General features: G+C 35.1%; 1 protein-coding gene across 3 annotated transcripts in view; it reads left to right on the top strand.

Moving 5' to 3' along the window:
- Positions 1 to 15,592, top strand: part of Dhps (Deoxyhypusine synthase) — a 137,339-nt gene that overhangs the window by 67,650 nt on the left and 54,097 nt on the right. For all 3 annotated transcript variants that reach the window (XM_089104511.1, XM_089104512.1, XM_089104510.1), the window contains exons 3-4: positions 3,241 to 3,353; positions 8,735 to 8,899. In XM_089104511.1, coding sequence (XP_088960637.1) covers positions 3,241 to 3,353; positions 8,735 to 8,899 — 278 coding nt within the window. The remainder of the gene's footprint in view (positions 1 to 3,240; positions 3,354 to 8,734; positions 8,900 to 15,592) is intronic.

Genomic DNA, 15,592 nt, shown 5'->3' with positions numbered 1-15,592 from the left:
TTAGCCTGGATAGCACCACTAGCATCGAGGTTGTCCAAAGGTTCACCTACCTGGGCTCCATAATTTCTTCAGATGGCTCGCTTCTTTCTGAACTACAAGCGAGAATATCCAAAGCGCCTTCTGCCATGGGCAGACTGAACCGTCACCTCTGGCGAAAACCGAACATCAGTCGCACAACGAAGCTGCGGATTTTAAACGCCCTCGTCGTCTCTGTGATGCTCTATGGAGCTGAGACGTGGCAAGCTTCAGCCGCAACCCTCAAGGCAATTGATGTCTTTCAGTCGAAGAGCCTGAGGAGGATCGAAGGTCTACGATGGTTCGACTTTGTCAGCAATGAGAAGCTGCTGCAGCTCACCAAGCAGTCTCGGTTTTCGACCCAAGCAGCCGAGCGAACACTACGATGGTTCGGACACCTACTTTGAATGCCTCCACACATACCTGCGAAAACGATCCATGACTTCGACCCTGTCAAAACCGGTTGGAAGCGACCTCACGGCCGACCGAAGAAACGATGGTCTGACAGCCTGTCCGAGTTCCTGACGATGGCAAATATCAGGTTGAGCGATGTGCAAACGCTTGCCATGGACCGAAGTGGATGGAGGAGGTAGACGTCACTCTCTACGCCGAGCAGCGCCCGGCAGGAGACATAAGTCAATAAGTCAAATGTGTATCTTCAGTCCGAAAAGCGTAGTTTTGGTTCAAAAATTAACCATTTCCATGAAAATAGCTCTTAATAGAACTTTTTAAGCGTGAACTCCTATTTTTCAGACGAAATTATAGAAAATATCGTCAAAACACACTTCTCTGTTTCAATTGTGTACATTTTCACATTTTCTGATTCAAATGTGTATCTTCAATCAGAAAAGCCTAGTTTCGATAAAAATAAGCCATTTCCATAGCAATAGCTCTTAATAGAACTTTTTAAGTATGAACTCCAATTTTTTCCAACGAGACTATGCAACTCAACCACATTTAACTGAATCCGCATGTAACCGAACCCCCGTGCAACTCAACTCCCGTGCAACTCAAGCCCTGAAAAAGCCAAGCTTTGGAACGAAAATATGCCATTTCCGTAAAAACTAAACTATAAAGCTTTTTTTTTCACATTGTAAAACCCTCTTAATCATGGAGTACAATTGAAAATAAAATATATTTCCTTTAATTAGACTAGAATACAGTTTTCTCTCTTTGTCAAGGAACATCCTTGTTGCTAATTCATTAAGCATATGCCATTAATTTATGATAGTAATAGCGTGTGAAATTTGAGTCCCAAAACTGTCACTCTTTGTAACACCGAAGCTTTTCATTCAAACCGGAAAAAGAAAGCAAATTTTAGATAGACGATGGGAAAAGAACATTTTTGAACGAAAAAGAACTGTTTCAAAACAATTAAAACTTGTAAACATAGCTGTGGTGGAAAGATTTTATTTACATAATGGAAAAAAGCATACTTAGCGTTTCCTAGCAAATATACTGATCATATTTTAAAAGTTTGTATGGTTGGAGGGGAGGGGGGCTAAGTCCCCCTGAAATTCGAATTTACTAGTAAAACGATTTTTTTTTTGGAAATAAAGAATGAAAGTGTACTCACATTGAAAATAGAAATATCCATTGTTTCAGAGTTCATAAAATACAGTGTACTATGCTCGATATGTTGAAAAATAATGAAAATTAAATTCCATTGAATGAAAATTTTATACGGGGTTTCAATGACGAATTGTTAAGCAATTCTCTGATTGGCTCATAAAAAACGGATGTTACCTCGAAAAAACAGTTCGGTTGTGTTACATAATTTCGTGCGTGCTCCCAAAACATGTTTGACTACTTTATATCATACCAGTTTTTTTTTTAAGAATGTACACGTGAACTCATGACGTACATTCATTGTGCAATTGACAACAAAAACAGAAAAAAAAACTGTTTGACCACATTATACACTGCCAAATAACTAGTCTGGTAATCATGCCATGGAATGGTGCCATGGAACGTAAAGGCCCAGAAACTTAGAGTTGGCCCAGAAACCTGTCTGGTTGGCCCAGAAACCTGTCTGGTAGGTTTTGTATAATTCCATATTCAATTGACAACAATAGCAATAATCAGTCTGGTAATCAACCATGGAAAGGTGCCAGGGAGCGTGCCGTACGCAAATAACACAGGATGGAACATAAAGGCCGCAAAGTATAAGGTAACATACTACTGACTAGCCAAGGCGCAAGATGTTTTTTGCTGTAGAAATCTTTTTTAAGAATATGAAGATAGGTCTGCGAAGTAAGGTGAGAATATTGGAAGTGACGGTGAAAGTGGTCAAGCATGGCTTTGAAATCTGGTAGCTTTTTGAGGCTGAGAAAGCATTGTTAAATATTTTCCAGAGGAATTGTGTAAGGGTAGTGTTAGCACTCTTTTGACTGACCGTATATTAAACAACAAGCTGCGCTTAAAATGCGGTTTGATCCCACTTTCACGGGCCTTAATGAAAGTAAGGTTAATATGGTTAGGTGACTTTACGGATGAAGTATAATGGATTGCCACATGTTGTGGCCCCAAACGAAAAGTAGGTTGTCCTCGAATGGAGTAAGTATAGATCATAACGAAGAATTTACAAGAGACTGGAAGTTCATGAGAAAAGTGAAGTTTTGAATAGATTTGGGTGAAGAAGAAGCTTGCACGGTTGTGTTAGTCTTAGGCGGCTTGGCACTGCGGTCACTTATCAGTATTTCTGTAAGACTGAAAGCTGTGCCTTAAGACCGTTTTAAGTGTCATAATTTAAAAATTTGGAGAGCAACTAATACTCACTTTTACTTTTTTCGATTTTGTTCTTTGTTTTTATTTATATTATTATTGTTGCTATTTGTTGCATGACTTTAGTTTTGTTGTTCCCTTACGTATTCGAAGTGACCTCCCCTGAAAGTTTGTTTGTTAAAGTTCAACGCTATGTCTATCTAATTCAGCTGGTTGATTGACTATATCAGCTGACATGATGTTTAATATCTCCAAAAATTCATCTTACAATCACCAAAAAATATCCTAATTTTAATGCCAACCGACAATCCCAACTAACACATAATTCCAAGTATCCACTGCTAACCATTGCGAAATTTTACCGCGCAATAGTTGGAAGTTCTTGGGGAAAGGCACAATATTCCACCATACCTTTTTTTTTTTTTTTTTTTTTTTTTTGTTAGAAAAAAGTTTTTTATTATTGTTTTTTTTTTCTTCAAAGAAATTACTATTTTCTTTTAGGTTATAAATGGGACAAGAATGGTATAGATTATGAGAAAATATTGAAAAGCTATGGAACCACTGGCCTGCAAGCTTCAAATTTATCTCTTGCAATTGATGAAATAAATCGCATGGTAAGTATTCCCGATGTCTGCAACATAAGGGGTCAGGGGTCAGACACATAAGGGGTAAGGGGCTATCCAGGGAAAAGGAGTATGCAACAATATTAATATAATAGAAGTGAAAACAGATTTTGATGACTTGCCTAATTAAAACAGTAAAAACACCAATTTCTTCTTCTTTATTCTAATATTCCAAGTTGTGAATAAATCATAGTATGCAATTTTTCCCTCAATAATTCCTATCTTTTAATCAATCTCAATGTTCTAGTAGTTAGGTTTGCAACTCTTCCATCCCGTCCCCTGAAAACTTTGGTAAAAATTAAATATGATGAGAAAATATCAGGAAAAAAAATTTTTTTTTTACTTTTTTGCTTTTGTTGTCTACAAATTAATTAGTTTTTCAGACAAACCGGGTCTCATAGTTCTTGATAGTAATTAAATAAAAGTAATAATTAAGTAATTAATTAAGTAATTAAATAAGTAATTAAATAAAAACAACAAGTTTTTTAACTGAAAGTAAGGAACGACGTTAAAACTTAAAACGAACAGAAATTATTCCGTATATAAAAGGGTTGTCCCCTCCTCAACGCCTCGCTTTTTACGCTAAAGTTTTTTAGTGTTTAAAAAAATAGAGTTGTGAGAAATTCAAACTTTGGCGTAAAGAGCGAGGCGTTGAGGAAGGGACAGCCCCTTTCGTATACAGAATAATTTCTGTTCGTTTTAAGTTTTAACGTTGTTCCTTACTTTCAGTTAAAAAACTTGTTTTTTTTAATATTTGAACGTTTTTGAATTAATGCAGGTTTTGATTTTGACTCACTGTAGCCTACATGAATAATTAAAACAAAATTGGCATATTAATTTTACTTTTTTTTGGTTAAATGGCTTTCTCGAAACCTGTTTAATTTTATTACGAACGTTTTTATTAGTAATAAATATACGTAACTTACGATTTAACTTACGTAACGAACTTCTATATTCATATATTTTTAATACGTATATTAGGGGGTTCGCCCCCTATTCAATACCTCGCTCTTTAAGCTAAAGTTAGAATTTTGTTCCTATTCTTTTAAAATTACCCCTTAATCACAAAGGCCGTTATTTAGAATAAATAGCTCTTATGAAAGTACTAAAAATCTTTGGCTTAAAGAGCGAGGTATTGACTAGGGGGTGGACCCAATCATATACGTAATATTTTCTGTTCATTTTAAGTTTTGATGTTGCTCCTTACTTTAAGTTGAAAAAATGTTTTTTTTTATTTAATTTCTGATCTTTTTTTTAAATAATGCTGGGAAATCCGGCGCCCGATGTCCCTTCCCTGGTCAAATTTTGATCGGGTGACTTTGGGAAAAAATGAGCGTGGGAGGGGGCCTAGCTGCCCTCCATTTTTTTGGTCACTTACAAAGGGCACTAGAACTTTTAATTTCCATTCCAATGAGCCCTCCCACGATATTCTAGGGCCACTGGGTCCATACGGTCACCCCTGGGGAAAAAAAACAAGAAAGCAAATAAACACGCATCCGTGATCTTTCTTCTGGCAAAAATGCAAAATTCCACATTTTTGTAGATAGGAGCTTGAAACCTCTACAGCAGGGTTCTCTGATACGCTAAATAAGATGGTGTGATTTTCACTAAGGTTCTATAACTTTTACGGGGACTTCCCTCCTTTTTTCAAAAATCAGCCAAATTTTCTCAGGCGCTTAACTTTTGATGGGTAGGACTAAACTTGATGAAACCTATATATTTGAAATCAGCATTAAAATCTGATTTTTTTTTATGTATCTATTGGTATCAAAATTTTATTTTCTAGAGTTTCGGTTACCATTGAGCCGGGTCGCTCCTTACTTACAGTTCGTTACCACGAACTGTTTGACTGGAGTGTCTTAAGATGTTTCCGCGTGGGAGGGTGATGCGTCTTCAGTGCGTTAGTAGGGTTCAGATCATCTGACAAGCTACATGTACACAATTTGAATGAGAAAATTAAAGAATTAAAAAATTATTCTAAAGAGAAGATAAACATAAAGGATAATATGCAAAAAAATGCATTCATCCGAATATAAAAAAAAAACATCCTAGGGGATCCAGGGCCAGTAATTACAGCTATTTGACCAATGATGTTATTAAACATGTTTTGCTTATTAGGGCTACAACAGCTTTGCTATGAGAATGTTCAGATATTAAATTAAAAAAAAATCAAGGTTATTTTTCTTCTTCTTTACCAAAAATTGCCGGGAGTAATCTTTGGTGTCCTCCCTATTTATTTTAATTTGGTCATTCAGCAGAGTTGGTACGATACATACTAATTGAGGTAATCAGAATCAGTATGGAGGAGCTATTGCAGTTTCACTCTTCTAGACGATATTATGATGCTCTAGACAAATCCTGATTTTATGATTCTATGCCATGATTTTTCAGCATTTACTGACAAGTTCGGAAGCAGCAGCTCGTCAGTGTCAGACTTCAGGTTGAGTAAGTCTATCCCATACAGACTCCTCGTTCCTAAGGATTGGAGAGTTTCTTTTTGTTATGTAATACTTGGTTGTTCTTTTTATTTCAACCTGCAATTAACTATAAAAGAAAGGTGATTATAAAAAATAATTTTGTTACCAAAAGTAATTTACGATCATGGTCACCTCTATGCATAATCACCTTCACGATTGAGTCTTTTGTCATATCTGTGAACAAGCTTTGTAATGCCCCCTTCATAAAATGTTGCCGCTAATGACTTAAAGTAAGCTGTAACGTTATTTTAGCAATTTGTCAATATGGAAGTGTTGCCCCAAATCACTTCTTCAATTCAAGGGAACTGACAGGTAAGGAGACTTGAGTTCAATGTGACACGTCGGAAACGAAGCAACAAGCACAACAGAGAATGCATATAAATTTCTCAGCCAAACCCCAAAACTCTATTACAAACATTCACAACTCAAGGCTATGGGAACTGTTTTTTTTAGAACCAAAAATGGGCGATGCTGGTCCCAAAAATGGGAACAAGAAGTGCTGCGAAATCTTATTATGAACTTTATTATGCTTATAGAGGGTTATTCAAAACAGAAGGACTGTGGTGTTGATTTCTAGAATTGCTCTGCAGAAGAACGTCCGCCTTCACATGGCTTTTATAACCCAGCGACTCTTTGAGCAAATTAGATGTGATGTTTTTGAACATCTAATGTATAGTCCGAACTTACCGACGAATGACTCGCCTTCTCTCATGAACATGCTTAAGGACGTGGGTATGTCTATAAAAGATGATTCGAATCTATCATGGAAACTCTTTGATTAAAAAAAAAATATTTATGCATATAGTCTAAAAAAAACCTGTCCAATTGACCTTCCATCTTATCCGGGGAAAGGTGGGCTTTTGGAGAACCTTGATTGTGCATTACTTTTATTATCGAATTCACTTGTTTTTATATTCACCCGCCTTTCCTTTATAGTCAGCCGAGGGTAAAAAAAACCTCATACGTTTTACCATCTGTACTGTTACGTTTTCTCTTCTGTTTCGATTTAAACGAATTCAAAAAAAGTAGATGGAAAGCAGATTTTTTAGAGATACAGAATGCCGTGCAGTATTTATAAAGCAGAACTACTTGCTTGCCTCAGGACACAAGCTCTTCGCCACTTTCTGGAGCTGATATGGCAGATAGTTGAGTGTCATGCTGCTCTTTCATCAGTTTGTGGTGCGGTAATCTCCAGCCTTTGTTTTACCCATCCTTACCCGTGACTTTAAAAGCACTTAGTCAACCCCTGTTCTATCTTAACTGTGAACACAAAAAAATGTAAATATAAATACGACAAACGGGTCTATGACCAGTAAATGATAACGAAGAAAAAAAACGAATATTTCGCCCGTGTCTAACAAGGCGACTTCGGTGTTGGATTCCTTAAATTTGTTTCTTGACCATTTAAACAGGTTTGACAAAAATATAACGAAGGTTCTCAACTTTTGGACCCCACAATTTCCAATAGATACATTTTCATTACCTTAAATACCAATTCTTGGGGAGAATATCAAACGAACTTTACTGAAACATAATATTTCAACTTATTTTAAATCAATCACAGCATCCCTTGCTCTTGCAGGAAATTTTTACATCGGTCGAACACACCGGGAATTTGTGGAGTGATTTATTGAGCACCAGGATTCAATAAGTAATACTCTAAAATTTATAAAACCTCCAGAAAGCTTCACTTCAGCCTTAGCAGAACACACATTTTTTAATTTGGACCATTTTGAGCAGTTCGAGGAGGCAACAGCCGTTTCCAATGATAAAGGTTTTACGCAATGGGCTCTTGAAGCATTAGAAATAAAAAAAAAAAACATTTCTGCATGTTTATCAATTCATAGAGATACTGGGAATATAAATAATGATTCTATTTATTATACTATTTTAAAAAATGAACCCATATTTAAAAATAAAAAGAAAATATTGCAAAATGTCCCAGGGGTTAGTTCAAATAATAAACCTAAGCGAATAGCAGCATCAAAAGCTTTGCATAAAATTATGTCGCAATAACATTTGTTCATTTGTTATTTTAGAATGTTTAATCCAGTTTCTTTTGTGAGGTGGTTTCACGGAGGTAGCTTCAAATAGTAAATGTTAAATAATTGTATATTATATTTTTAGGTTATTCTATTTTAGTTTTATGTGAATTTTTTAGTTCAATTTTTTTTTTCTACGCTGAAGACGCCTTGTTAGATACGGGTGAAATTTTTTTTTTTTTTTTTTTTGTTAATTTTCATTTAATGACCATAGACCCGTTTGTCGTGTTTATATTTATATTTTTTTTTGTTTCTTCTGTCATGGCTGGCCAGTTTGGCTTTAGATCTTTTATCATGACTATATTGAACCAGGTTTTAGCTTTTGATTGAATTTTTACAAGAGTGGTTGTACTTTTAAAGCTCAAAAAAATTTAATTTTCCTAAAACATTCCTATATTTTATCAGAATATAATAAAAAGTTCGAAGTCACGATACAAGACTTAATTGGGACCAGTATTTCAATTTGTGCAGTTTTTTTGCGTAAATCTATAGTATACTGTAGCCTCAACTACGAGTAACAAGCATTCCTTATAAAGCTATAGATAATCGGTTTAAAATGTTAATTAGGACTACATTGTTTGAAAAGTAGGCTGCCTGCTGAAATATTTAGTATTCAATAGTGGTTTCCGCAGTTTTCTGAGGAGAGCGAACAAAAAAAATATATAACAGGGTCATTTGCACTTCCTAGCAGATTTTTTTCAGAGATTAAACTTAGTGACTGTCTCACAATTACTAACGAAGGCAACATATCATATATTATGTTATGGTAAGTATTCTTTAAGCCACAAAACCAGAATAAAGAATTGTATTCCCAAAGCATGTTTTTATACATGCTTTGTTATATATTTTTCAGATCATGAAAAGAAAAGAGCCCCTTCCCGAAGACAAGGCTGATGATCATGAGAAGGATCCATTTATTAGACGTCGATCGAATTGTACACTATTCTTAGGCTACACTTCCAACATGATTTCGTCTGGAGTTCGAGAAACTTTATGTTTTTTGGCAAAGCATAGATTGGTAACTGTCTTACTTTTCTCCTCTTGAGCCCCTCGCTTCTCCCGATTTCTATTTTCTCTCGCTCTATCCTTTCCTTGGTGTGACCGCTGCTGGTGTAGTATAATTCACAAAAAATTCTTGTTAAGTTAGTTTATAGAGATATTAAATCAATGTAGGTTCGCGCTACTCGTAATTTCTCATTAAAGTGCTTTGGGACGTCGGATTGTCTTTCATAACTCCAAAATAGAGTAACGGTTGAAGATTAAAGTATATTAAATCAATCCATCAAAGTAGATTCGTCTCTATTACAGAAATCTTTCAGTTTGACAAGAAAAATATTGTCTGAGAAATCCTGTCCAATTGTTCTTCTGTCTTATCTGCCATTAAAGAGTGAGGGGTAGAGCAGGGGCGGATCCAGGATTTTTTTAGGGGGGGGGCGCAAAATTGGTTGATCCGATAAACTTGTGTTAGGGGCAAGTTGAATTAATGCGAACTTGCGTTAATTAAGTAAATTACACTACTTTAGACTACGTTAGGGGGGCGTGCGCCCCTCTCGCCCCCCCCTCTGGATCCGCCACTGGGTTAGATAATTTCGATGACCACACTGCCTTTCCATGACGATAGATTAAAGTTTTACTACTGATGACGGTCACTGCATGTGTAACCGAAATATTTTTGTGAATTTCAATCACTGTTTGTGAAAAACTGTCGATTAAAAGGGTTTTATCCCTATTTGAACTTTTATTTAAGAGTGAGGGGGTTGGGAGAGGTCTGTATATAACCTATGTAGAGGTCCAATACTTGTATTTTCTACTTTGGGACGCAGTTTTTTTTTTTTTTACCAAGTGATATTTCGAAATCTATAAAATTAGGTTCGTATATATTGCGAAAATCCTTTGGTTTGCAAAAAAAGAGAATATCGTCTCAGAATTTTTTTTCAATTGGCATTCTGTCTTGTCCGCTATTAAACCATAAGGGGTTGGGAGAGGCAGCTACTTAAACTATATAGAGGTCCAATGCTCGCTGTTGCTCATTAGCATGCACTGGGATGTGGTTTTGCCTTTTTTTGAAACCAAAGGATATTCGGCAATCTATTAAAACTGATTAGTATGATTCGCGGAAATCCTGTGGTTTGAAAGGAAAAAAAAATATTATCTGAGAAATCCTGTTCAATTGTCCTTCTGTCTTGTCCGCTATTAAAGAAAGAGGGTTCGTTTTATAACTTTTATTTAGGCTTCTATTTTCTATATGTTTGAAGAAACAGAATCTAAAGGAGTAGTTTTGACGAAATGTTGACAGTAATCCTTTTAAAATGTAAAGTTAAATTGAAAGTCACCAGTATAGCTATTCAAAGAATTTGCTTTCCTTTCTTTTCTTTCTTTCTTTTCTTTCTTTTCTTTCTTTTCTATGTCTTTTGTTTTCCTTTCTTTTCTTTTTAATTTTTTGTCAAATAAAACCATACCATTTGAAATACATATTGTTTTTAGCGAAGCGCGAATGACACTCAAGCCTTTTGGTGGGTATAAGAGAGAAGGAGAGGGGGGAGGGTTAGCCCCATCTTTTGCTACCCCTTGTTAGGAATAGCGTTGGGATTTTATTTTGTTGCTAATACTATGACGAACAAAAAATACAGTGCTCGAAAAAGGAGTCATTTTTTTTAAAGGCAAATTACGCTCTTGCCTCCTTGAGACCAGAATGTTTAGCTTTGGTTTTAAGTTATACTTAATTAAAATGTGTTTAAATTAATGTTTAATAATGTGATTTTAATGTTTTTCATTCGTTTTAATGGGTATTTATTTTAGGTTTATCTATTCTTCCATAGTAACATCTGTAATTCTAAAGTTTGCCGTGATTACTTGCATTAGTTTCTGTTCATTTTCGGTTTCATTTATTAATTCTTAGTAATTACTGCTCGTTTCAAGTGTTAATGCGGCTCTTTCCTTTTCTTCAAGAATTTTTTTGGAAAAGCTTTTTTTCTAAATTAATACTATAAAAGATTAAAAAATGTTTTTAAGGTTTAATTTTAATATAGCTTCTATTAAGGCGCTTGGCTTACAGAAAAAAACTAATTTCGTCAAATATCTTTAGACTATTTCATACACGTTCCAACGCCATCTTTTTTTTGGTTCACACCAGCTTCTTTTTAAACATATCGTCGTTTATCTCTCGTTCTCTCACGTTTTTCCGTGATCTGGACATTTCCGTTTTTTCTGTTTCTAACATTATTCGTTTTTCTTTTGCTTTTTAATTCATGCTAGCCTTATATGATCTACGATTTCAGAAAAATCGAAATATAGAATTAGGTAACAGTGTCTATTTTTTATACCAGAAAATTCCTGAAGAAGTAGAAAGTGATCAAAAATTGCATTTAGTTATGAAATGATGGAAAGCTATACTAAACAAAATGTTAATTTTCATAGTAACTTCTGCTATTGCCCTAGTTCTACGGAAAAGAATTAACCAGCTTGCTTCTGTAAAGCATCACAAGGATATATTATTATGCGTTCTCATGTTCTAACGTTATCTCTTTTGTCAATTTATCCAGCTTGTTTTTAAACATTTTTCTGTGTCTTTCTCGTGTCTTGTCCGTTTTTTTGTGTTTTTTTTTGCATTTTTGGTTTGTGCTGGTCTTGTGTAATTCATCGTTCCAAATTAAAATAAAATATAAAAACGTCTGTGTTATTATCTGAGCCGTTTCTAGGGTTGGTGGTGCCCGGGGCAAAATTAATTACAGCACCCCCCTCCTGACTCAAATATAAGCAGAAAAAGCCGAATTGAAGTAAAAAGTTGGATTAAAGTGGGCAATTTGAAAAAAAGTTGGAAATGATCAACAATTTTATTTTATCCAAAACTATGGAAAGCTATACGAAACAAAATGTTTAGTTTCATAAAATTTCTGTTATGGGGCTAGTCTTATGCAAAAGACATAACCAACTTAGTTATTGTTTCTCACAAGGACATTTTGTTATGCTTTGACGTTTCTACCATTATATTTTTTTATTCACCCCAGCTCCTTTTTTAAGCATTTTTTTCATCCTACCTCGTTGTATGGTCTGTTTTAATTTTTTGGTTCATTCCAGTCACTTTTATGGTTTATTCCAACTGTGCATGTAATTGTACAGTTTCAAGTACCTGTTCTAGGGCTTCACATATCTTATGTGGCTTATAAACTGTAAGATAAGAAATTAATTTTATTATGTTATTATTAACGTTATTATTTTTTAAATGAAAGTTGGTTATTTAAATGCCAGATACTCTTGTTAGGCGTTATGCAGTATTAAATGTCTCATTAAGCAGCTAATACATACTTCTAAAATGTTGCTTTCAGTTAAACAACAAAACGATACGAAATTTTTTTGCGTCAAAAAGTGCTAATTAGTTCTTAATTATTGTTGTGAAAATTAAATACTTAAGTTTTGAATTTTGTCAATTTCAAAGAGTCTATTTTTAGTGCAATAATATGAAAAATATGTTTTTCAGAACCAAATGATAAATCATCCATCTATTCCTTCAATGTTCTTGTACAATTGGACACGCTTGTCTCTTATTTAATAAAGAATTTATTTTTTTGTCAATACTATTTTTATCTGAAAAGAAAACAGAAATGTATAAGTGTAATGAAGTATGTTCCTTCAAAAGGAAGTCCAACAGACCCAACTCTAGGGAGAAACATTGTAAGAGACGGTGCCAGTTTTGTGATCTCTTTAATTTGATTCCGGCACCATATAAGTGATACCATCTGGTTTCTAAGAAATAAACCCCCGATGTCTGAAAGAACAGTTCAGGAGATTGCAGCCACTGTGTGCTCATTTTGTAGAAGAGAAAATCAAATTATTTAGAAAGCGACGAAAATATCTTTGATCGTGTTCATTTTGTTTTAGAAGAGGTTAGTTTTCAAACAGTTCGTGGTAAATAAGGAGCGACCCGGCTCAATGGTTACCGAAACTCTAGAAAACGGGTTTTTGATACCAATAGATACATCAAAAGAATCAGATTTTTATGCTAATTTCAAATATATAAGTTATCAAATATATTTAGTCATCAAATTTAGTCTAACCCATCAAAAGTTACGAGGCTGAAACAATTTGCCTTATTTCCGAAAAAAGGGGGAAACCCACCCTCTAAAAGTCATAGAATGCTAATGAAAATCAAACCATTGTGGAATTTTGTATTTTTTTGCCAGAAGAGAGATCACGGATGCGTGTTTATTTATTTTTTTTTCCCCAGGGGCCATCGTATAGACCCAGCGGTCTTAGAATTTCGTGAGAAGTCTCATTCGAACATAAATTAAAAGTTCTAGTGCCCTTTTTAAGTGACCAAAAAAATTGGAGTGCAAATTGGCTCCCTTCCACGCTCATTTTTTCTCCTAAGTCACCCAATCAAAATTTTGAGATAGCCATTTTGTTCTAATACAGTTTTGTTCAGATTAAGTCTAATAAATATGTCTTTGAGGATGACTTAATTCCCCACAGTTCCCAGGGGAAGGGCTACAAGTTATGAACTTTGCCCATTATTTACATATAGTATTGGTTATTGGAAAGTATACAGACGTTTTCAGGAAGGATTTTTTCTAGTGGGGGGGGGCCGGAGGAAGGGGTTACGTGGGAGTATCCTTCCACGGAGGATGTTTCCTTGGGGGAAGGGACATTTCTATGAAAGGGGCGCTGGATTTCCCAGCATTATTTAAAAAAAGATCAGAAATTAAATAAAAAGAAAACAAGTTTTTTTTTAACTGAAAGTAAGGAGCAACATTAAAACTTAAAACGAACAGAAATTATTACATATATTAGGGGGTTCGCACTTATTCAATACCTCCCTCTTTACGCTAAGGTTTTTTTTAGTATTCTCAAAAGAGCTATCTATTCTAATTACGGCCTAACGGCCTTTGTGATCCAGGGATTTGTGGTTCGAACAAAATTCGAACTGTAACGTAAAGAGCGAGGTATTGACTAGGGGGCGAACCTCCTCATATACGTAATAATTTCTGTTCTTTTTAAGTTTTAATGTTGATCCTTACTTTCAGTTGAAAAAACTGATTTTTTATTTAATCATCTTTGAGACTTGTTTTGAGACTTTGAGACTTTTCTGTTGTAACCCAAAGACGTCGCAAGGGAGACTGACCCTGTGTATTAGATGAGGTTTGTTTTCGTTGTTAAGACGCGCAATTGTTATAGAGAGGAATTTATGTTTCTATCAAAAGACGTTTAGTGGAACACTAACCGTGTGCGTAAGAAGAGGTCCTTGTTCATTCTTAAGCCGCGCAATTGTTAAAGAGAAGAGTTTCCGTTTCTACCAAAAGACGTTGCACGGAAAACTGACCGTATTTATGAGAAGAGATTCGTTTTTTCGTTAAGACGTGCAGTTATTAAAGAGAGGAGTTTCCGTTTTTATCAAAAGACGTTGCATGGAAAACTGACCGTATGTATGAGAAGAGATTCGTTTTTTCGTTAAGACGTGCTATTATTAAAGAGAAGAGTTTCCGTTTTTATCAAAAGACGTTGCATGGAAAACTGACCGTATGTATGAGAAGAGATTCGTTTTTTCGTTAAGACGTGCTGTTATTAAAGAGAAGAGTTTCCGTTTCTATCAAAAGGACGTTGCATGGAAAACTGACCGTATTTATGAGAAGAGATTCGTTTTTTCGTTAAGACGTGCAGTTATTAAAGAGAGGAGTTTCCGTTTCTATCAAAAGACGTTGCATGGAAAACTGACCGTATGTATGAGAAGAGATTCGTTTTTTCGTTAAGACGTGCTGTTATTAAAGAGAAGAGTTTCCGTTTCTATCAAAAGACGTTGCATGGAAAACTGACCGTATTTATGAGAAGAGATTCGTTTTTTCGTTAAGACGTGCAGTTATTAAAGAGAGGAGTTTCCGTTTTTATCAAAAGACGTTGCATGGAAAACTGACCGTATTTATGAGAAGTGATTCGTTTTTTCGTTAAGACGTGCAGTTATTAAAGAGAGGAGTTTCCGTTTCTATCAAAAGACGTTGCATGGAAAACTGACCGTATTTATGAGAACAGATTCGTTTTTTCGTTAAGACGTGCAGTTATTAAAGAGAGGAGATTCCGTTTTTATCAAAAGACGTTGCATGGAAAACGGACCGTATGTATGAGAAGAGAGTCGTTTTTTCGTTAAGACGTGCTGTTATTAAAGAGAAGAGTTTCCGTTTTTATCAAAAGGACGTTGCATGGAAAACTGACAGTATTTATGAGAAGAGATTCGTTTTTTCGTTAAGACGTGCAGTTATTAAAGAGATGAGTTTCCGTGTCTAGCAAAAGACGTTGCATGGAAAACTGACCGTATGTATGAGAAGAGATTCGTTTTTTCGTTAAGACGTGCAGTTATTAAAGAGAAGATTTTCCGTTTCTATCAATAGACGTTGCATGGAAAACTGACCGTATTTATGAGAAGAGATTCGTTTTTTCGTTAAGACGTGCAGTTATTAAAGAGACGAGTTTCCGTTTTTATCAAAAGACGTTGCATGGAAAACTGACCGTATGTATGAGAACAGATTCGTTTTTTCGTTAAGACGTGCAGTTATTAAAGAGAGGAGTTTCCGTTTTTATCAAAAGACGTTGCATGGAAAACTGACCGTATTTATGAGAAGAGATTCGTTTTTTCGTTAAGACGTGCAGTTATTAAAGAGAGGAGTTTCCGTTTCTATCAAAAGACGTTGCATGGAAAACTGACCGTATTTATGAGAAGAGATTC

The sequence above is a fragment of the Artemia sp. Qi Xiang Cuo genome, chromosome 18 (assembly GCF_049724085.1).
Source record: "Artemia sp. Qi Xiang Cuo chromosome 18, ASM4972408v1, whole genome shotgun sequence".
In the NCBI taxonomy this organism is placed as follows: domain Eukaryota; kingdom Metazoa; phylum Arthropoda; class Branchiopoda; order Anostraca; family Artemiidae; genus Artemia; species Artemia sp. Qi Xiang Cuo.
The sequence above is the reverse complement of the archived record's forward strand: the minus strand, read 5'-3'. Positions and strand labels throughout refer to the sequence as shown.